Source organism: Culicoides brevitarsis, chromosome 3 (genome assembly GCF_036172545.1).
Source record: "Culicoides brevitarsis isolate CSIRO-B50_1 chromosome 3, AGI_CSIRO_Cbre_v1, whole genome shotgun sequence".
In the NCBI taxonomy this organism is placed as follows: domain Eukaryota; kingdom Metazoa; phylum Arthropoda; class Insecta; order Diptera; family Ceratopogonidae; genus Culicoides; species Culicoides brevitarsis.
This window is the reverse complement of record NC_087087.1, coordinates 1,155,897-1,177,041: the sequence shown is the minus strand read 5'-3', so window position 1 is coordinate 1,177,041 and position 21,145 is coordinate 1,155,897. Positions and strand designations below refer to the sequence as shown.

The window sequence follows — 21,145 nt, the reverse complement described above, 5'->3', positions numbered from 1 at the left end:
ACCGTAAAAACGATACACGTGACTCGAAATTCGACTACAGGCTATTTTTGTTTTTCATTTATCTTGTTCACAGTGTTCGCACGACATAAAATAAGAGAAGTTAAATTCAATTGAGGATGCTATTTAATTTTGGACAAATTCCAAAAACGCTTGGATTATTCAGTACTGCTGTTGTTGCTTTAAGATTCATTTCAACTACCAGGTACCGTTTCTTTTTACCTCTTTTTTCCCCATAGATGTAGATTTTTAGTGTAGTAACGCCATTATTTTAATAAATTTATTGCTTTTACGTTTCTTTTTTTGCATCGTTTACTTGCATTCTTAATCCTGTCGTTGCTAACGGACCATTTGCATGTTCACTAACAAACTTTTATCATGATATTTTAAGCAATTCGCATGCTTTACGGCTTAATCGTGAGCAATTTTCGGAATTGCTCGCATGGAAACGGGCTCCAGATGTGTTTTTTCCATGCAAAATAACGTCAACACGCCAAAAAATGCATCATTCTGTTGAACAAGATCTTCTTTCTCGTGCGACATGATGATCCAACATGTCATCTCTCGTGCAACATCATCATCAAGAGCGTCACTAACGAACCGAATACCAACAAAAAGCTGATTCGCACCTTTTTTGCTGAGGAAATCATGTTCTCTATAACAGTAACATGTCACAATTGTTGATGCATGATGATAACAATCTTCCGCTTTTGCATGACTTTTCGCATATATTTTATATTCAGATGCAATTTCCTGTGCTCGTCTCTCATATACGTGCCATTGTTGAAATTTTTGCCGTAAATTGATTTCTCTCTCTTCAGGCTCAAGTGAAAAGTGTGCTGTGAACATAAAAAAAATTATAAATAGATTGTCAATATTTTTTGGGGTTCTTAAAGTCATTGGAGCGTGCACTTTTTTATGATTTTATCATGCGGCAGAAAGAACGCGAGTCCATTTTTGTTTTATCGCTGTGTCGTCAGGCCATTGATTCCAATCTATCGAGCAAAAAAATATAAAAAGAGAGAAAAAAAGTGAAATCCGATTATTATTATTTCAGATTTTTTTTTCTCGAGTGACTAATTGCTCATCGATTGTTTCGTGTGTGTGTGCGAACAATCTATTGAATGTGAACACGAAAAAAGCAACGGAAAAGAATCTGACGTGCGGATTTGCTCAATTTTGTGTAATTAAAGTGTCGTTTTGTAAAAGGATTTGGTTTTAGATGTCAAAGGTTCGTTGGATTTGTTTTAAAAAAATATCAATTTTTAGAAAATTTCATTCAATTTTTTTTTTTAACAAAAATTTTTTTTATAAAAGTTAAATTTTATGAAATTTTTATTTTTCAATTTTTTTTTGAAGACATTTTTTTTTACTTTCAAGTTTTAATTTTTTTAAGATAAAAATAATTTATATTTTGAGAAAAAAATTATTTTTTTAACCAAATTTTTTTTTAAGAAATTCTATTTATTTATTTTTTTTTTTTCTTAAAAAACCTTTTTTTAATTTTATCTTCAACTTTTAGTTTTCTGAAGACTTTTTGTCTTTTAGCTCTAAAATTTTTAAACGAAGCTAAAGTTTCAATTTTTTTTTTTAACTTTTAATTTCTTCGATTAACAATTTTAGAGTAAAAATTGAAATGAGAATTTTTTTTTTTTAAATAAAAATGATTTTTATCTTAAAAAAATTAAAACTCGAAAGTAAAAAAAATTTTTTTTTTTGAAGAATCCGAATTGTAAATTTTTAAAAATTTATTTTTTTTTTCAACAAATCCAACGAACCTTTTTTTAATGAAAAACTTTTTAGAATCTAGTTTTTTTAACAAATTTAGAATTTTTTAACTTTTAAGTTTCGAATTATGACATTCTATCTATTTTTTGTCTTTTAGCTTTTTTAGATTTTTATACCTTTCAGGTTTATTTTTTTCCAAAAAAAAATCAGATATTGTCTTAATTTGAAAATTTTTTTTGAAGAAAAATTAAATTTTCATTTAAAAAATTTTTTTTTTAACTTTTTTAAAAAAAATTCAGTTCTTACTTTTTAGCTTTTCCAATTCAATAACAAATTTTTAATTTTTTATGTTTCAAAACTTTTTTCAAATGATTTTTTGAAAAAAAAATAATTTTTTAACTTTAGCTTTCACTTTTTTTTAAATAAAAAATTAATTTTTCACTCTCCATATTTTAATTTTTCAACTTTTAGATTTCAAAACCCAAACAAAATGTTAGTTTTTTGTCTTTTAGTTCTCCATTACTTCAATAGAAAAACTATTTTAAAATCAAATTTCAAACATTTTTCACTCCTATTCGTTACTCGTTATTTTTATTAGTATTATCATTGTCATGACATGTTGCTGCCCCCGTTCTTTTTTTTTTCAAATTTATTGTCCTCTTCATTCGATTGAAATCGTGCACTTTACCATCACGGCACTATATGAGAGATTTTAATGACTGTCGTTTGATTGATCCAAATTGGATTTTATGCCGCATTTCTGAAAGGATAATAAAAAAAAAGTTGTTAAATTCTGCTGAGTAATTTTTTGTGCGGTAAAAGTCTATTAAAAATTAGTCACTCGCTTCAACATTTCTTTCACGTATTAAACGAATTTTAATAATAAAACATAAAGTTCAAGCTCGGATATTCAAAAAAAAAAAAACACAACCGCTTCATTGTTTTGTTTTGTTTCGGTTTAGTTTTTCATTATTATTAAAACAACATTCGGTTTGCTGTTTTTTATTGTTCATTCGCTCGTCGGTGTAACAACTGCACTTTGAGCTTTTACCATTTTGTGTGTTTCATTATGAAAAAAAAGCGATGAAAAGCGAGAGATAGGAGAGAAACAACGTCAACAGATGTTAAATTTATAGCACAGAGGGTGCATTAAAGTAACAGCAGGCGATGTTTTGTGCGTCGTTTGTTATTTATGAAGCAAAAAATGGGCAAAAAGTGCATAAAATGAAATTACATTGGCTTACTTGACTTTGATTTGGGCAAACAACGTGCATCGTAATCCCTCAAAGTGTTGTTAGTTGTTTTGTTGTAACATCATGAATCTGCAAAAAATGAAGAAGGTAAAAAAATCCCTCAAGGAGCAAAAAAATGTTTTCTTTTCGCAACAATACAAGACACTCACAGCAGATTTCCGTTAACAATGTACCGTTAAGCAAATTGGATTGTGCAAGTTTTTTGTCAAGTGCCTTCTTTTCAGCTTCTCTTTTCAAATATTCATAGAAAGAGACGAAGAAAACTAAAGTTGTACTAAAAATTAATGATGATTGTGTGTTTTCTCTCTCTCTGTGCGGTAAGATGTGTGTTAAAAGTAAATTTCGTTGCGGTTGCCATAAAAGCTAATTTTCAAAAAAAAAAAAAAAGGAAATTGGAATGGGAAATTAAGTTTCGACGTGAATTAGTCGAGATTAGAGATTTGATGATGATTTGCGAAGCAATTCAATCAATTTCAGTTTGAACGGATTTTATTGATTTTTCTCTGTTCGCCTTTTCATTAAGTTTAAACTTCATGCCGTTTTATATTCGGATGTTTTTGGGCTTGCAATTCAATCCCTTTAACTCAATTACGTCACACACAGAAGGATTTTATGTTTACTTTTTGCAAAACTCTCATAAACAACAAAACTTTTGTGTTTACTTTATAAATTTATTCCAAACTAAAATAACATTCATGTTTTATTTAACTAGTTTTTACCTAAAAGCGACACTCGTGCAAAGTAAAATGTTGTGTGCTTTTTGTGAAAATATTGCTCTGTGGGTCAAATTTAGTGAAAATTCTTGAAAGATTTTTTTTTAATATTTTTTAAAAAATAAAAACAAAATTTGTTTGAAAGTCAAAAATTAAAGTTTTGAGGAAAAGAAAAAGTTTATTTTTTGAGTAATTTTTTTAAAAATTTAAATTTAAAGAGAAATTTCATCTCTTAGAAAAAAATTGAGGCATTTAAAAGAAAAATTTAGATGAAAAAGGAAATTTTTATTCTTTGAAAAAAATCTCTTTGAAATTTAAAAATTTCTCTCAGAAAATGAGATTTTTATATTAAGATTTAAAATTTACTTCAGATCCTTGAAATTTTCGCTAAAAATATTAAATTTTACCTTTTAGAGTTTCTAATTTGCCCTTTGAAGTTTAAAATTTCCTCTAAAAAGCTAAGATTTTACTCTTAAAGATCTAAATTTACCTTTCGAGAGTCTAAAATTTCCTCTAAAAATTAAATTTTGCTCTTTCAGTTCTAAAATTGCCCTTTGAATGTTTGAGATTTTTTTCTAAAAAATGAAATTTGACTTTTGAGGTCTAAAATTTATCATTGAAATCTAAAAAAAACTCAAATGATGAAATTTTAATGATAAGGTTAAAAATTTTCATTCAGATGATTTAATTTTTTTTTATTAAAATTTGAAATTTTTTCTCAAAAGTTGAGATTTTTTATTTATAGATCAAAATTTACCTTTTAATGCTCTTTGAATATCTAAAAAAAAATTTTCAAAGAATAAAAATTTCCTTTTTCATCTAAATTTTTCCTTTAAATGCCTCAAATTTTTTCTAAAAGATGAAATTTCTCTTTAAATTTAAATTTTTAAAAAATTTTCTCAAAAAATAAATTTTTACTCTTGACATAAAAATTTTCCTTTAAAAATTTCACAAAAAATATCAATTTTTTTTTCAAAAAATAAAATTTTCTTCCAAAAATGTTAAATTTACCTCTTTTCGATCCACAGCGTAAATAAATGAAGATACTTGTATTAAATGTAGCTCAATTGGGATTTTGTTGTTAAATTATTTTACATTTTCTATCATTACGAATGCTTTTGTGTGTGTACTTCTTTGTCCCCAACTCCATAAGCTCTTGCAATTATGTGTTATTATTCAGAAACTCATCAAAATTTTGTTTTTTTTTCTCTCTCTTTAGCGTCGTAATGGCAGCATCCACGCAACAAGGCGATCCCAAAACCGCAAAAACTGTCTATGAATTTACCGCGAACGACATCAAAGGCGAGCCCGTGAGTTTGGAAAAGTATCGCGGACACGTGTTGATCATCGTGAATGTCGCTTCGAAGTGCGGCTACACAGCAGGTCATTACAAGGAGCTAAATGAGCTTTATGACGAGTTTGCCGAGTCGAAAGGTAAATAAATTCCGTTTGATGCTATCATTAGTAGTTCTTAGAAGTTTTTTTTTTCGTGTTTTTATGTTGCTTTGAGATAAATATTTTAATTAAACTTTTTTTTTCGCTATTTTATAATTTTCTATCTTTTAATTGCCGAGAAAATACAAGCTGGGCAATTTGTTTGTTCGTAATTAAGAGAAATTAAAAGCTTCCATGAAAATTTTTTGTTGTCAGTTGCACGAACATTGTCAATATTGATAAAATTTTTCATTATCGGACACAATTTTTGCAACAAGTGAACATCGAACAATCGAAATTAATTAAAAAATTAAAGCAAATTAAGAGCTTTTGTTGAAAAAAAATAATGAATTAAGGGAATTTCATCAATTTCGTGTCTCCTGAGAACTACTAATGACGTAAAATCGAACGATTTCATCAAAAAATGCCTTTTTCCTTTGAAAGGTCTTCGTATTCTCGCTTTTCCGTGCAATCAATTCGCTGGTCAAGAACCCGGAGATGCGGAACAGATTCAATGCTTCCTCAAGGACAACAAAGTCAAGTTTGATCTTTTCGAGAAAATTGACGTCAATGGTAAAAATGCGCATCCTTTGTGGGCTTTCTTGAAGAATAAGCAAGGAGGTTTGCTCATTGATGCCATTAAATGGAATTTTACCAAATTTATCGTCGATAAAAATGGAAATCCTGTTGAACGTCATGGCCCGAGCACGAGTCCTCAACAAATGAAGAAGAATTTGGAAAAATATTTCGATGAACCGAAACAAGAGTTGTAAATTTTTGTTCGATGAAAAGCGAAATTTTGCATTTTTTCATGTTTTCTTTTTAATGAGTTTTCATTGTGTTTGGTGACCAATTTGATTCGAAATCTTGAAAAAAATAATATTTTGTAATTGCACAATAATTGCTTTTATGATGTATCAATAAAATTTCATATATATTAAAAAAAAAAAATTAAATTTTCAAATTTTTTGAAAAATATTTTTAAGATAAAAAAAAATCGAAAATCGACCATATATGCATGGAAATTATCTTTAGAATGCATAATTATTAACTTTTAGCTTTGAAATCCATCAAATATGGGTTGAAACTTGACTTGAGAAAAAAACAACGGTTTTTGCTCCTCATATGATAAAATCGTTGTTTTTTTATTTATTCGAAAATACATGCATGGAAATTATCTTTAGAATGCAAATTATTAACTTTTAGAAATCCATCAAATATGGGTTGAAACTTGACTTGAGAAAAAAACAGCTCCTCATATGATATGCATGGAAATTATCTTTAGAATGCATAATTATTAACTTTTAGCTTTGAAATCCATCAAATATGGGTTGAAACTTGACTTGAGAAAAAAACAACGGTTTTTGCTCCTCATATGATAAAATCGTACTTTTTTTTATTTCTTCGAAAATCGAGCAGATATGCATGGAAATTATCTTTAGAATGCATAATTATTAACTTTTAGCTTTGAAATCCATCAAATATGGGTTGAAACTTGACTTGAGAAAAAAACAACGGTTTTTGCTCCTCATATGATAAAATCGTTGTTTTTTTATTTCTTCGAAAATCGAGCAGATATGCATGAAAATTATCTTTAGAATGCATAATTATTAACTTTTAGCTTTGAAATCCATCAAATATGGGTTGAAACTTTACTTAAGAAAAAAAAACAACGGTTTTTGCTCCTCATATGATAAAATCGTTGTTTTTTTATTTCTTCGAAAATCGAGCAGATATGCATGAAAATTATCTTTAGAATGCATAATTATTAACTTTTAGCTTTGAAATCCATCAAATATGGGTTGAAACTTGACTTGAGAAAAAAACAACGGTTTTTGCTCCTCATATGATAAAATCGTTGTTTTTTTTACTTCATTAAAAATCGAGCAGATATGCATGGAAATTATCTTTAGAATGCATAATTATTAACTTTTAGCTTTGAAATCCATCAAATATGGGTTGAAACTTGACTTGAGAAAAAAACAACGGTTTTTGCTCCTCATATGATAAAATCGTTGTTTTTTTATTTCTTCGAAAATCGACCATGTATGCATGGAAATTATCTTTAGAATGCATAATTATTAACTTTTAGCTTTGAAATCCATCAAATATGGGTTGAAACTTGACTTGAGAAAAAAACAACGGTTTTTGCTCCTCATATGATAAAATCGTTGTTTTTTTACTTCATTAAAAATCGAGCAGATATGCATGGAAATTATCTTTAGAATGCATAATTATTAACTTTTAGCTTTGAAATCCATCAAATATGGGTTGAAACTTGACTTGAGAAAAAAACAACGGTTTTTGCTCCTCATATGATAAAATCGTTGTTTTTTTTATTTCTTCGAAAATCGAGCAGATATGCATGGAAATTATCTTTAGAATGCATAATTATTAACTTTTAGCTTTGAAATCCATCAAATATGGGTTGAAACTTGACTTGAGAAAAAAACAACGGTTTTTGCTCCTCATATGATAAAATCGTTGTTTTTTTATTTCTTCGAAAATCGAGCAGATATGCATGAAAATTATCTTTAGAATGCATAATTATTAACTTTTAGCTTTGAAATCCATCAAATATGGGTTGAAACTTGACTTGAGAAAAAAACAACGGTTTTTGCTCCTCATATGATAAAATCGTTGTTTTTTTTTTATTTCTTCGAAAATCGAGCAGATATGCTTGAAATTATCTTTAGAATGCATAATTATTAACTTTTAGCTTTGAAATCCATCAAATATGGGTTGAAACTTGACTTGAGAAAAAAACAACGGTTTTTGCTCCTCATATGATAAAATCGTTGTTTTTTTATTTCTTCGAAAATCGACCATATATGCATGGAAATTATCTTTAGAATGCATAATTATTAACTTTTAGCTTTGAAATCCATCAAATATGGGTTGAAACTTGACTTGAGAAAAAAACAACGGTTTTTGCTCCTCATATGATAAAATCGTTGTTTTTTTATTTCTTCGAAAATCGAGCAGATATGCATGGGTTTTTGCTCCTCAAATTATCTTTAGAATGCATAATTATTAACTTTTAGCTTTGAAATCCATCAAATATGGGTTGAAACTTGACTTGAGAAAAAAACAACGGTTTTTGCTCCTCATATGATAAAATCGTTGTTTTTTTATTTCTTCGAAAATCGAGCAGATATGCATGGAAATTATCTTTAGAATGCATAATTATTAACTTTTAGCTTTGAAATCCATCAAATATGGGTTGAAACTTGACTTGAGAAAAAAACAACGGTTTTTGCTTTGCATGGAAATTATCTTTAGAATGCATAATTATTAACTTTTAGCTTTGAAATCCATCAAATATGGGTTGAAACTTGACTTGAGAAAAAAACAACGGTTTTTGCTCCTCATATGATAAAATCGTTGTTTTTTTATTTCTTCGAAAATCGAGCAGATATGCATGAAAATTATCTTTAGAATGCATAATTATTAACTTTTAGCTTTGAAATCCATCAAATATGGGTTGAAACTTGACTTGAGAAAAAAACAACGGTTTTTGCTCCTCATATGATAAAATCGTTGTTTTTTTATTTCTTCGAAAATCGAGCAGATATGCATGGAAATTATCTTTAGAATGCATAATTATTAACTTTTAGCTTTAGAACCCATCAAATATGGGTTGAAACTTGACTTGAGAAAAAAACAACGGTTTTTGCTCCTCATATGATAAAATCGTTGTTTTTTTATTTCTTCGAAAATCGAGCAGATATGCATGAAAATTATCTTTAGAATGCATAATTATTAACTTTTAGCTTTGAAATCCATCAAATATGGGTTGAAACTTGACTTGAGAAAAAAACAACGGTTTTTGCTCCTCATATGATAAAATCGTTGTTTTTTTATTTCTTCGAAAATCGAGCAGATATGCTTGAAAGTTATCTTTAGAATGCATAATTATTAACTTTTAGCTTTGAAATCCATCAAATATGGGTTGAAACTTGACTTGAGAAAAAAACAACGGTTTTTGCTCCTCATATGATAAAATCGTTGTTTTTTTATTTCTTCGAAAATCGAGCAGATATGCATGAAAATTATCTTTAGAATGCATAATTATTAACTTTTAGCTTTGAAATCCATCAAATATGGGTTGAAACTTGACTTGAGAAAAAAACAACGGTTTTTGCTCCTCATATGATAAAATCGTTGTTTTTTTTTTATTTCTTCGAAAATCGAGCAGATATGCATGAAAATTATCTTTAGAATGCATAATTATTAACTTTTAGCTTTGAAATCCATCAAATATGGGTTGAAACTTGACTTGAGAAAAAAACAACGGTTTTTGCTCCTCATATGATAAAATCGTTGTTTTTTTATTTCTTCGAAAATCGACCATATATGCATGGAAATTATCTTTAGAATGCATAATTATTAACTTTTAGCTTTGAAATCCATCAAATATGGGTTGAAACTTGACTTGAGAAAAAAACAACGGTTTTTGCTCCTCATATGATAAAATCGTTGTTTTTTTATTTCTTCAAAAATCGACCAGATATGCATGGAAATTATCTTTAGAATGCATAATTATCCATCAAATATTTGACTTTTTTGCTCCTCATATGATAAAATCGTTGTTTTTTTTTTATTTCATTAAAAATCGACCATATATGCATGGAAATTATCTTTAGAATGCATAATTATTAACTTTTAGCTTTGAAATCCATCAAAAGTTGATTAAAACTTGACTTGAAAAATCTCTCTTTCAAAATTTTTTGTAAAATATTTTTAAGGTAAAAAATTTATAAGCAAACTCATCTGAATTTTTTATGATTTTACGAAAATTCTTTAAAACTTTTAATTTTCTTCAATTTTTCAAAAAAAAATTTTTTTTATTTTTGGAAAATTTTCAAGGTAAGAATTTTTCTGTATCGCATTTTGTTTGTTTTTTTTTACAATTTAAATAAAAAAAATAAAATATTTTAATTCTTACCTTTTTTTCTGTACTTACAGGACTTCGTATTCTTGCCTTTCCATGCAACCAATTCAACAATCAAGAGCCCGGAGACGGCGAACAAATTCAATGTTTCTTAAAAGATCGCAAAGTCAAATTCGATCTTTTTGAGAAAATTGACGTCAATGGCAAATCCGCTCATCCTTTGTGGGATTTCTTGAAGAAGAAACAAGGAGGAACGCTTTTCGACGCCATCAAATGGAATTTTACCAAATTCATCGTCGATAAAGAGGGAAATCCTGTTGAACGTCACGGACCAACAACAAGCCCAAATGACATGAAGAAGAATTTGGAAAAGTATTTTTGAGCATTTGAATCAATTTTACAAGTAGTTGAGGCATTTTGAACAATAAAAATTGTACTCTGAAAACTAATTCTATTTTTTTTTTCATCTAAAAGCTAAATTTGAGTGAAGGCAATAAATAAATAAAATAAATACTTGTGCGTGAAAAAATCAACTAAATTCTACAACTCAATAGAAGATGATCTCGAACGTTTTGATCGTGTATAAGATGAAATTTCGCTCGTCGATCTCCGTACAGGTTTCGATGTGACATTCACTTTAAGCGCGAATTTTAATTCCCTTTTGAAGGCCTCCCATTGCGACATTTTTTCCTCAACGGCAATTTTCCGCACGTTCCAGATGAATTCAAAGAATGCAATTATAACGCCCATGCAGATGCCGAGACCGACAAGTAAAAAGACACCGCCGACACTTGCGATATCCAATTCTGCTGCGCCTCCCGCTGATGCTGTGCTGTCTGTTGCACAAGAACCTTTGTTTCGACGAAGATAAAAATGTTAGATAGCAAAAAAAAGTAACGACATCGTCATAAAATACCTTTAACGCCCTTCTCTTTCCACCATCGCGTTTTCAATTTATGCAATTTTCCCTCTTCCGACATTTTTAATATTGCGCCCGTAATTGCTTTTCTATATGGAGAGTCTGTAATGTGCATCCGTGTTGTTATTTTTTCTCGTTTTCTCGCTTTTTGTCATCGATAAATATAAAGAATAAACGTACCTCGAGGCATTGCAATGCCATATCCCTTTGAATCCAACAATCCGCCGATTTGTGTCAAGTTACAATTGCGTTCCGTCATGTATTCGAGTGTTGTTGATTCCATAAAGAACGCATAATGGCTCTTTGGATTCAAGACACGATCTCTGCCTTCGTCATTACTCTTCGTAAAAACACTTGGCGATGAAGATTCCATCGCTGCCCACATTCGTTTGTACAAAGAAACGTTCGAATCGCGGAAAAAAGCTGCTGAACTGCCTCCTTCTAACACGCCATACTTGATTTTTGTCTGTTTCGCGAGATCTTCGGCACTTTCGATCGTTGCTTCCATCCGATCCATCGTTAAAAAGGCAGCTAAATTCGCCGTGTATGACGCCAACATGATCAACGCGAAAAAATACCACATTCCCGTAACGAGTCGTGTTGAATTTCCCCTAAAAATGAAATTTTTAAATAATTTTCGAGAAATTTTCGTTCAAAAAATTTAAACTTACTTTGGAAGAATATCCGATCCTTGTCCCATAACACTTCCCATCGTCAGCCACGTGCAATTCAACAAATTCCAAATGTTTTCTTTCTCTTCAGATTGTCTCTTGCATGGATGAGGATCTTCCCATTCAGCATCTGCCATGCGAGCAAGTACAAAAGTCAACAAAGAAACACCTAAATAAGCAGCAGCTGTGCAAATCCAAACGTCATTCGACAACGGCGATAAGAAAGAAAACAACTCTTTCTCCTCTTTTTTCGGTTTTTTATACAAAATACTAATTCCCAAGGTCATGAAAGGCATCGTAAAGTCGACAGCTTTTCTACGTTGTTGCGTAATCGTCAAATCACAAATCGCAAAATCAGCTTTCTATAAGAAAATTTTTTTGAAAATTTTAAGTTTTAAGAATTTTTAATCGAAAATCTTACTCGATCCAGAAGATGTTTAACTAATCCATCCCATTTTTTGGTTTTTGGATTGTATGAACCGTATTTTCCATCAGGGACAAGTTCAAATCTGTACGTGAAACCCAAAACTTTGGAAATTCCTTCGAACAAGTCGAGAGAGTAACCTTCAAAACGGGCGTTTCCTTCCAAAATTTCGCCATTTTCAGCTTTTCTGTAAAATTTTTATACATAAAATTTTATGAATTCTTGAAAAAAGTGAAATTTTCTTACCGATATGAAAGAAAAGGAGCTCCAATACGAGATGCGACAATAAAAGTCTTATTTTGAAATGATTCTGTTAATTGTTCCTTGATTTCTCCTTCAGTACGGGTGTAAGTAATTTTGTTTAAGGCATCCCAAGTACCAATTTTCTTGAAACCATTTTCCGAATAACTCAATGGAGCGTTTTTCTTTTGGAAAAATTCAATGACTTCAAGGAGGAAGTCTCGTCGATGCCCGTTTTCGTCGATAGTTAAGGGTCCCGATATTCCTGTTACTTCTTTCTGTGAAAATAAAAATTTAAAATATTAAATTTTACTTAAAATTTCCATAAATTATCAAATTTTACAGAAAATTTTTTTGATTAAAAAATTATTTTTAATTTAAAAAAAAAATTTTTAAAAATTAAAAAAAAATTATAAATAATTAAAATTTTGAAGATTTTTAAAAAAATTTTAAACAAAAAAATTTCAAAAATTATCAAATTTTTCAATTTAAAAAATTAAAAAAAAATTAAAAAAAAATTCAAAAATTATCAAATTTTACAGAAATTATAAATAATAAAAAATTTGAAGATTTTTACAAAATCTTAAAACAAAAAAAAATTCTAAAAATATCAAATTTTACAGATAATTTATAATTTTAAAAATTTTTACGAAATTTCATAACAAAAATTTTCATCTAAATTTCTTTTCAAAAACGAAACTTGATAATTTTTGAAAAAAAAAATCTTACTCTCTTCATATATTTCGCTATTCCATATCCATCATTCCATCCCGCAGACTTTTCTTTGCACGAAAAACTCTCAACTTGAATGTCATTGACGGAGTTCATGTCTTCAAAGGCTTGTGCGAACAATTGCACTGCATCATAATACATCACAGACTCCGTTTGCATCTGTTTCATGTACTCCTCCTTCGTTAGATACGTAATTCGACCCAAATTTTTTTCCTCATTTCTCATAAAACTCGCTGCGTTGTCAACTTCGTCGCTTGTTGGATCCAACAATCGAAGCGCTGTTATGTTTGACGTAATTTCTCCTACCTCTGTGAATGAAAAAAAAGCAAAAAATGTATTTAACGCGACATCATCATTAGAGATAATGATAAAGTTGTGCATCATTAACAAGAGAAACTCTTGATCCTTAATTCAAATATTTGTTGTCTCGTAATGTGAGAACCACACAAAAAAAAACTAATTAACAAAGTTTTTCAATTATCCTCGTTCTCCGTGAATGATGATGAATGAACTAACCTTTCGTTAAATCAATCGTGTGAGCATCCAAGCTAATGATAATGTAACTTTTATACTCGTCTAACATCCGTACGTCGCGCGCTTGATTCAAAATTTCCGCAATTTTGTGTGTTTCCACGCTAATGATGATATGCGGTTCCGTCGAATAATAAATTTTCTTGAGTGCGGGACGATAATCTGTGCCTTGATCGAGTTCAACAATCGTACATGGCGGATCTTTCGGGCCATGTAATCCCAAGACGTCTTTCAAACGAATCAAATCTGTCGAAAAAAGGAGTAATGATGAAAGAGAAATAGTTAATTAAATTGTATTTTCTCCGTAAAACACGATAAAATCGGAAATAATAAAAAAAACAAAGAGAAAATGAGTCTATTAATCTTTTTTGATGGCGAGTCAAAGAAGATTAAATCGATTACTTATTTGACCTTTATGGGTGTTTTGTGTTCGAATGTGTTCAAAGGTCAGTAATTAATCATAAACATTTTCTCCCAAACTATATCGACAGATAATACTTACTGTCTGGCGTATCGTACAATATTGTGTAACTTGTCCAATCGTAATCTTTGATGAGGTCAGCTAATGCCGCCGATAACACATCCGAGTCGGGATACACATTGATTGTCAGATCACGTCGTCGTCGCTTTTTGCTACTTGCGTAATGGTAACTTTTCGGATCATAGGTCCAATGTGTCATGATATGAGGGATCTGGAAAGTGTTGCAAATTGAATCGACAATACCTGAAATGAGAAAAAATATATTTTTATTTAGTTGAATTTTAATTTATTTAAATTTTAAAAAAAATTTTTATTTAAAAATTTATTTTTTTTATTTGAAATTTTTTTTTTAAAAAAAAAATAATTTTAATTTTTTCTTTAAAACTTTTTTCAAAAAATTTTTTTTTAAAAATATTTTAAAAAAATAATAATTAAACTTTTTAATAATTTTTTCAAGAAAAAAAATTTCGACCTTAATATTTTTTAATAAAAAAATTTTTAATTAAATTATTTTTTCATATTTTTTAAATAATAATTTTAATATAAAAATTTTAATATTTTTTATGAAAAAAAAATATTAAATTTTTTATGATTTTTTAAAAAATAATTTCAAATAAAAAAAATATATTATAATTATAAATCCTTTAAAAATTTTTTAATTAATTTTCCGATAAAAAAAATTACTTTTATAATTATTTATTTTTTCACGATCATATTTTTTATGAATTTTTTTTTTAAAATTTTAATATTTTTTTCAACGCCAATGTTTTATTTTATTATTTTTCGATTTTTAATATTTTTTTAAATGTATATTAAATTTTTTTATTTTTTTTAAATTTTAATTTTTTCACTTATTGCTTATTAATTAAATTTTTTATTATTACTTATTATTAATTACTTATTATTATTTTTTTTGTTAATTAAATTTTATGATAATTTTTAATATTTTTTAAATATTCTGATAACAAATAAAAAATTTTGCACACGCAATAAAATATATAACACGTCACATTTTCATTAGAAATGTGTTTCTATGTACGTCAACTAAAAAAGTTTTGACAATCATATCAATATTTTTGTCATATTGATTCAAGTGTTAAAAAATTTTCGGTCAATATTTTTGCCATTTTTCACTTTTTTGATCGTATAAAAGCGATGATTTTTAGGAAGATATCATCAGTTAAGCTTCATAGTAGTACAAAATGAAGTTCTTCATTGTTCTCTTGGCAGTTTTTGCCGTTGCTCTCGCCGAAACAGAGGAAGAGCAAGAAGCATGGACCAATTTCAAAGTTCAATTCGGCAAACTTTTCTTGTCGCCCGGCAAAGAAAAGTCCCGTAAGAACGCTTTTCTCGACAATTTCCGTGACATGAAGCAACATAACGAAGCTTACGAACGCGGCGAATACAAGTACCCTAAGGCAATTGGCCCAACTGCTGATTTGACGACAGAAACTTTCTTAAAACGCTTCACGGGTGTCAAAGTACCCGAAGCCTTCGAAAAGGAAGTTGAGATGCGTTCGCATCATCATCACCATCATCATCATGACCATCATCATGACGGACCAAAAGCCCCAGAATTTCCCGCTTCGATGGATTTGCGCGGACAAGCTGGCGTCGCTCCCATCAAGAATCAAAACCCATGCGGTTCATGTTGGGCCTTCTCGACACTCGCTGCCGTCGAATACGCTCATTGGAAGAAAACTGGCGAAGTTATTGACTTGTCTGAGCAGAATTTGGTCGATTGCGTTTATAACAACTACGATGGCTGTCAAGGCGGATGGATGGCAGATTCGATGAACTACATCGAAAAAAATTCAATTGCTACTGAAGCTGACTATCCATATGCTCGTGCCAAACATTCAGGTCCATGCAAAGCTGACAAAGTCAGAAAACACCATATTAAGATGAAGCCCGGCAAGGCAAACATTAAAATTGAGGATAATGACGATGCGATCAAAGACGCGTTGCACAAATATGGCGTTCTTGCGATTTGCGTTGATGTCCTTGATTGGAACTTCTTGTACGGTTTCAAAGATGTTTTCGTCCATAAAAATTACAACCAAGTTAAATGCCAACATGCCGTCAACTTGGTTGGTTATAACACTGGTTATTGGATTGTCAAGAATCAATGGGGCACCGATTGGGGTAACCAAGGTTACATTTATCTCGATGCAAGACGTGACAAGACCACAAACAAGAATATGGGAGGATTTTTGACAAATTATGTTTGGGCAGCAAATGTCGATGCGAAACCCAAGCATGATCATGATCATGAACATCCTCATCATCATTAATTCTTCTTATTTTTCAGTAGATTCAGATTTTTGAGTTTTTGTCTAATTTCATTTTCTAATTTGCAATTTTAATTTTTTTTTGTTTTAAACGTTAAATAAATATCTTTTCAAACTTATTTTTGAATGTTTTAATTATTTTTTTTTTCATATCGAAAATTATCGAAAAATTTCATCTTAAAGTTTTCGTAAATTTTTATGATTTTTTATGTTTAATTAAAAAGTTTAATTAAAAAAAAAATTAGATATGAAATTTTTTTAAAAAAAATTTTAATTTCCGCACAATTTTTTTTATCATTTTTTTGATTTTAAATATATTTTTTTCATAAATTTGTTTTTTTATGATTTATTTAAATTTTCAATCTTTAAAATTAATTTTGAGAATTTTTTTTAAATTTTTTTAATCATTTTATTTATTCAAAGTTTTATGATTTTTTACCATATTTTTTTAATCAATTTTTTTTTTGATGTAACTTTTATAATTTTTTCATAGTTTTATTTTTTTCTTATTTTTTATGAATTTTTTTAAATTAAAGATTTTGATATTTTTTATTTGAAAGGCGAAAATTTAATTTCTGCAATTTTTTTTTTCTTTTTATTGTAAACTTTATTTGATTATTTTTCGATTTTAAATATTTCTTAAAAAACTTTTTTTTAAGATTTTTTTTAAATTTAAGATTTTGATATAAGAAAAAAAAATTAATTTCTTCAAAAAACTTTTTCATTTTTTTTTCTTTTTTTGTAAATTTAATTTGATTATTTTTCATAAAATTCATTTTTAAAATTTTTTCAAAATCTTTTATAATTTTTTTCAATCGTATTGAGTAAAAAATTAAAAAAAAGGCAAAATAACGTCTTAAAATGCAATTAAAGAATTTTTGAATAATTCTAAAATATTTCATAAAAATCGAAAAAATTCACAAAAATTTTTTCAAAAAGTGCCTCGATTCATTTTAATTCTATTTTTGGTAATTTTCCATGCCACACCGACAATAATTGCATCAGTTATCAAAATTGACCTCTAATCCAATCAACATTCAATCCAATGTTACCAATAACGCGCTAATTTCCATATTCATACACGAGCGAACACTCTCCGGGGAATCGCATGCATATTTTATCATAATGTGCAACAATTTGTCGACTGAAAAACAAGTTATGAATATCATTACCTGACGTGATATTTGACGCTGGTCCAAAAATAGCAGCAACTCCTTCTTCCAACAACTCGCAAGCTACAAAAAAACATAAAAAAATATTAGGCGGATGTAATTTGTGCACATAAATTATGCATATTGAAAATGAAAAATGTGTCGATTTTCTCAAAAACATAAAAAAATTGTCTTCAAGTGCATTTTAAATCCATTTAATTGATTGCTTACATCGGATTTGTCGTCTGTTTGCATGCGAAATTACACGTTAAAGCCGATTTTATTGAATTTACCTGCCATTTCCGCCTTGAAACTATCTAAATCCGAGACATGCTTAATCGATGGTATGAATTCAACTTCGTTCGTGTGAAGATTTGCACGTTTTATCGCAGCGCGGAATGCAATTTCGCTTTGCGTGTAGATCGGAGGGAAAATTGCACCTAAAAAAAAAGAATAAAAAAGAATTTTAGTAAAAAAGGGTAAAAAAAAGTTTTGTTCGACAACATCTGGATGTTATCAGAGTTTTTTCTTTCGTCGAAGGAAGTAATTATGATTTGAAGTTGTTGGGAAATAAAATGAAGTCTATTGTTTGAAAAAGTCCATAAAATTGTTGAAAAAGAAAGTTTTCGAGGTAATCAGTCATAAAAATGAAATTACTAATGTAATTCCGTAAAGTTGATATTTTTGAGAGAAGTTTTTTTTTCTTCATTAGAGTTTGTTGTTTTCAGCTGTCAATTTTTATTTTTAAAGCGAAAAAAACTTGTTTAAATATTTATTCGATATTTTGTGCGAAATAATAGTTTATTCAATTGTTAGATGACAAAAATATTGATAAATATAGAGTTTAATAGAGAACAAAAAAATAAATAAATATTGAAGGTTGAAAAATTGACAAAAACAATTTTTTTGAAAGTTTCTTTAGAATTGTTTTTTTTTTCTTAAATTTTTTATTGAATAAGTAATTTAAAAAATAATTATTCATTTTAAATTAAATTAAAATAAAATTTTAATTATTTTTATTTAAATTTTAATTAATTAAAAAATTAAAAAAAAAATTTTAAAATAAATTTTAAAAATTTTTTTTAAAAATTTGAAAATAAAAAAATTATTAAAAAATTTTAAAATTGAATTTCTGTTAGATTTTTTTCTTCATTATTTTTACAATTAATTTTGAAGTTATTTAAAAATCCAAAAAGAGTGAAAATTTTAAAAAAATTTTTTAAAATTTATTTAAATTAATAAATTAAATTAATTTAAAAAATTTTTAAAAAGTAATTAATTTATTTTTTAAAATTTTTTAAATTAAAAATAATTAATAATTAATTAAAAAATAATTAAAAAAAAAAATTTTTATTTAAATTGAAAATTTTCAATTTTTTTATTTCAATTTTATTTAATTAAAAAAAATTTAACAATTAAAAAAATTAAAATAATTTTTTAAAAATTTAATTAATTATTTTTTTTTAATTTTTATTTTATTTGAAAATTTTCAAACACTTTTCACTTAATAATTTTTGTTTAAATATTTTTCTTAATTTTTTTTTTAGAAAAACATTATTTTCACAATTATTGACTTTACGGTACGAAGTAAAGTTAAAACAAGCTTCAAACTTTTTATTATCATTTTCTTTTCGAGCAAGACGGACGGAAGAAATGTAATATAAAGTAAATAATTGTTCGAAAAAAAAACTAATGAAGAGAGATTTTAATGGACTGAAATTCCCTTCGTTTGCAATTAAAACATTATTGAAGTTTTTCTCATTCTCGCGTAAAAAGTGCAATTTTGACTTTTCCAACTATTTTCTTTCGCGCCGCTTAAAAAGACATTTTTTTCTCGTAATTCTTTCACTAAAAGCTTTTTGGTTGTTTAAACATGCATTAAAAGGATGATTACTTCTCTTTGCCTTCCTCTGAGACGACAAGGAAATTTAAAATAAGAAGGCAACCAACGTCATTTCCTTCTTACACGAAGCACACAAAAAAAAAGTAATTTAATCTCCTTTTTAATAAAATATCATTAATTACTTCCAACAGCAGCGCTTGATGCCATCTGTGTGTGAAATTGAGGTAAAATTTGTCATTTTCACGAGAGAGACGAAGAAGAAAAAAATTACACAGGTTTTTCCAAAAACGCAAAAATTTATCGTTGTAGAGTAAAAATGTGTCGCCACAAACCCGGCGTACGTCACTATATTTAACTAACGTAGCGACGTCTTGTCACACACTTGTCGGCTCACCAATGTAATGCGATTGTCGTTTTTTTTCCATGAGAACTCGTAAATTTTCATTAATAACGTCGCAGATGAAAAAAAAAATTTTTTTTTTACCTATCGGAATTTCACGTTTTCGACCTCCATTGACCTCGTAGAAGAGCGAAAAAGCAATTAATACGATTAAAATGCACTTTTTCCTCATGCTTTCACTTCTGTCGTTGCTCATCGATGTAATTAACAAACAATTAAAAGCAAATATTTCACATATTGGTCAGCGCGAAAAGCAGGCGAGCGCACAAAACGAGATTGCGGCACGAACTAAATGAAAATTTTCTTCTCGAAAAATGTTCTCTGTACGTTTTTATTTTCGGAAAAGAGATGATCGAGCGTTTTGGAGAAAATTTCGTGAGTTGGTATTGGTAAATATTTTCAAAAATATTTTTTAAAAATAGATCGCACGGACCATCAACAAAACATGTGTCAGTGTTGTCGTTCTTCACAGAAAAAAACGTGAATGAATGCACCGCCGGGTTTTTTTAGCCGAATCACTGTTTGTTTGAATGATGAATGGGATGAGTACTCGTGTGTTTTTTTGCTACTCTCATGTAAATAACATTTTAAAATTGCTCTTGTTTTTTTTAGAATAGAGTGATCTTCATTTTTTTCGGATTTTTAAATAAATTTTCTTCAAGCGAGATGTCGACACCCTATTTGAAGAGCAAATCGTTTAACAAAATGATTAATGCAAACGAGGGAAAACAACAAATACGGAAGCGTCGATATCTGATTTTTCAATTTCAAATTCACATGAGAATTTTTATTGGTTTGAATTTTACAAAATGAATTACTGTTCCAATGAATCCAAACCAAGCTTAATTCTGAAATAAATGAGAGATGCACATAACTCGGAGCGAATGTTTTTTCTAATTATTGAGCTGTGATGCAGAGAGAAATTGAAAGGTTATTGAAACAATTAACACTTCGGGGCGTGACATTGAATTTTAGTTGATTGATGAAAAAGCTAAAATTAAAACAGTGCATTTAAAAATTTAATGAAATTGAAAAAAAAAAATTGATTTAATTAAATAAATTAAATTAGAAATTAAATAAAAAAAATAATTAAAAATTAAATAAAATAAAATAAAAATCTTAATTAAATTTTAAAATTAATTAAAAAAAAAAAATTAATCAATTAAAAAATAAGAAAAAATAAAAGGCTGAAAATCAAAAAAAAATAATAAATTTGAAGTAAAATAATAAAAAATTAATTAAAAAAAAAATTTTAATTTTACCAATTTAATTTAAAAAAAATTTAAAACTAAATAAAATTAAATAAGAAACTAATTTATAAAATAAAAAATTCATTAAAATTAATTTTTTTTTTCAAAAATATTTTTTTCTCAATTTATATTTTTTTTATAATTTTCTTTTAGTTTTTCAAATTAATGTATCTTAAATAGTTTAAATTATTTT

The 21,145-nt window shown here is 27.9% G+C and overlaps 3 protein-coding genes across 8 annotated transcripts in view; 2 read left to right on the top strand and 1 right to left on the bottom strand.

The window, feature by feature from the left end:
- Nucleotides 1–10,463, top strand: part of LOC134833055 (uncharacterized) — a 54,191-nt gene extending 43,728 nt beyond the window's left edge. For 2 of the 5 annotated variants that reach the window (XM_063847221.1, XM_063847222.1), the window contains 3 exons: nt 74–202; nt 4,911–5,125; nt 5,570–6,053. In XM_063847221.1, coding sequence (XP_063703291.1) covers nt 117–202; nt 4,911–5,125; nt 5,570–5,898 — 630 coding nt within the window. In that variant the 5' untranslated portion in view covers nt 74–116 and the 3' untranslated portion in view covers nt 5,899–6,053. Of the gene's footprint in view, nt 1–73; nt 203–4,910; nt 5,126–5,569; nt 6,054–10,093 lie in introns of those variants that run through there. The other 3 variants (XM_063847223.1, XM_063847225.1, XM_063847224.1) reach the window with 3 other exon arrangements.
- On the bottom strand, nt 10,437–19,937 carry LOC134833054 (glutamate receptor ionotropic, kainate 2-like). Of its 2 annotated transcripts, XM_063847219.1 has the most exons (12): nt 19,787–19,937; nt 17,753–17,899; nt 17,481–17,543; nt 14,039–14,260; nt 13,522–13,782; nt 13,003–13,313; nt 12,280–12,551; nt 12,031–12,220; nt 11,610–11,971; nt 11,119–11,549; nt 10,936–11,040; nt 10,437–10,870 (listed from the first exon to the last, which is right to left on the bottom strand). In XM_063847219.1, the coding sequence occupies exons 1-12, from the start codon at nt 19,896–19,898 to the stop codon at nt 10,560–10,562; spliced, it is 2,787 nt and encodes a 928-aa protein (XP_063703289.1). In that variant the 5' UTR covers nt 19,899–19,937; the 3' UTR covers nt 10,437–10,559. The 2 variants fall into 2 exon arrangements, with proteins under 2 accessions (XP_063703289.1, XP_063703290.1); XM_063847220.1 differs by lacking the exon at nt 14,039–14,260.
- LOC134833241 (uncharacterized) lies at nt 15,220–16,311 on the top strand. The gene has a single exon (XM_063847501.1). It carries the CDS (start codon nt 15,220–15,222, stop codon nt 16,309–16,311), a length of 1,092 nt encoding a protein of 363 aa, XP_063703571.1.
- Nucleotides 19,938–21,145: the final 1,208 nt, after the last annotated feature.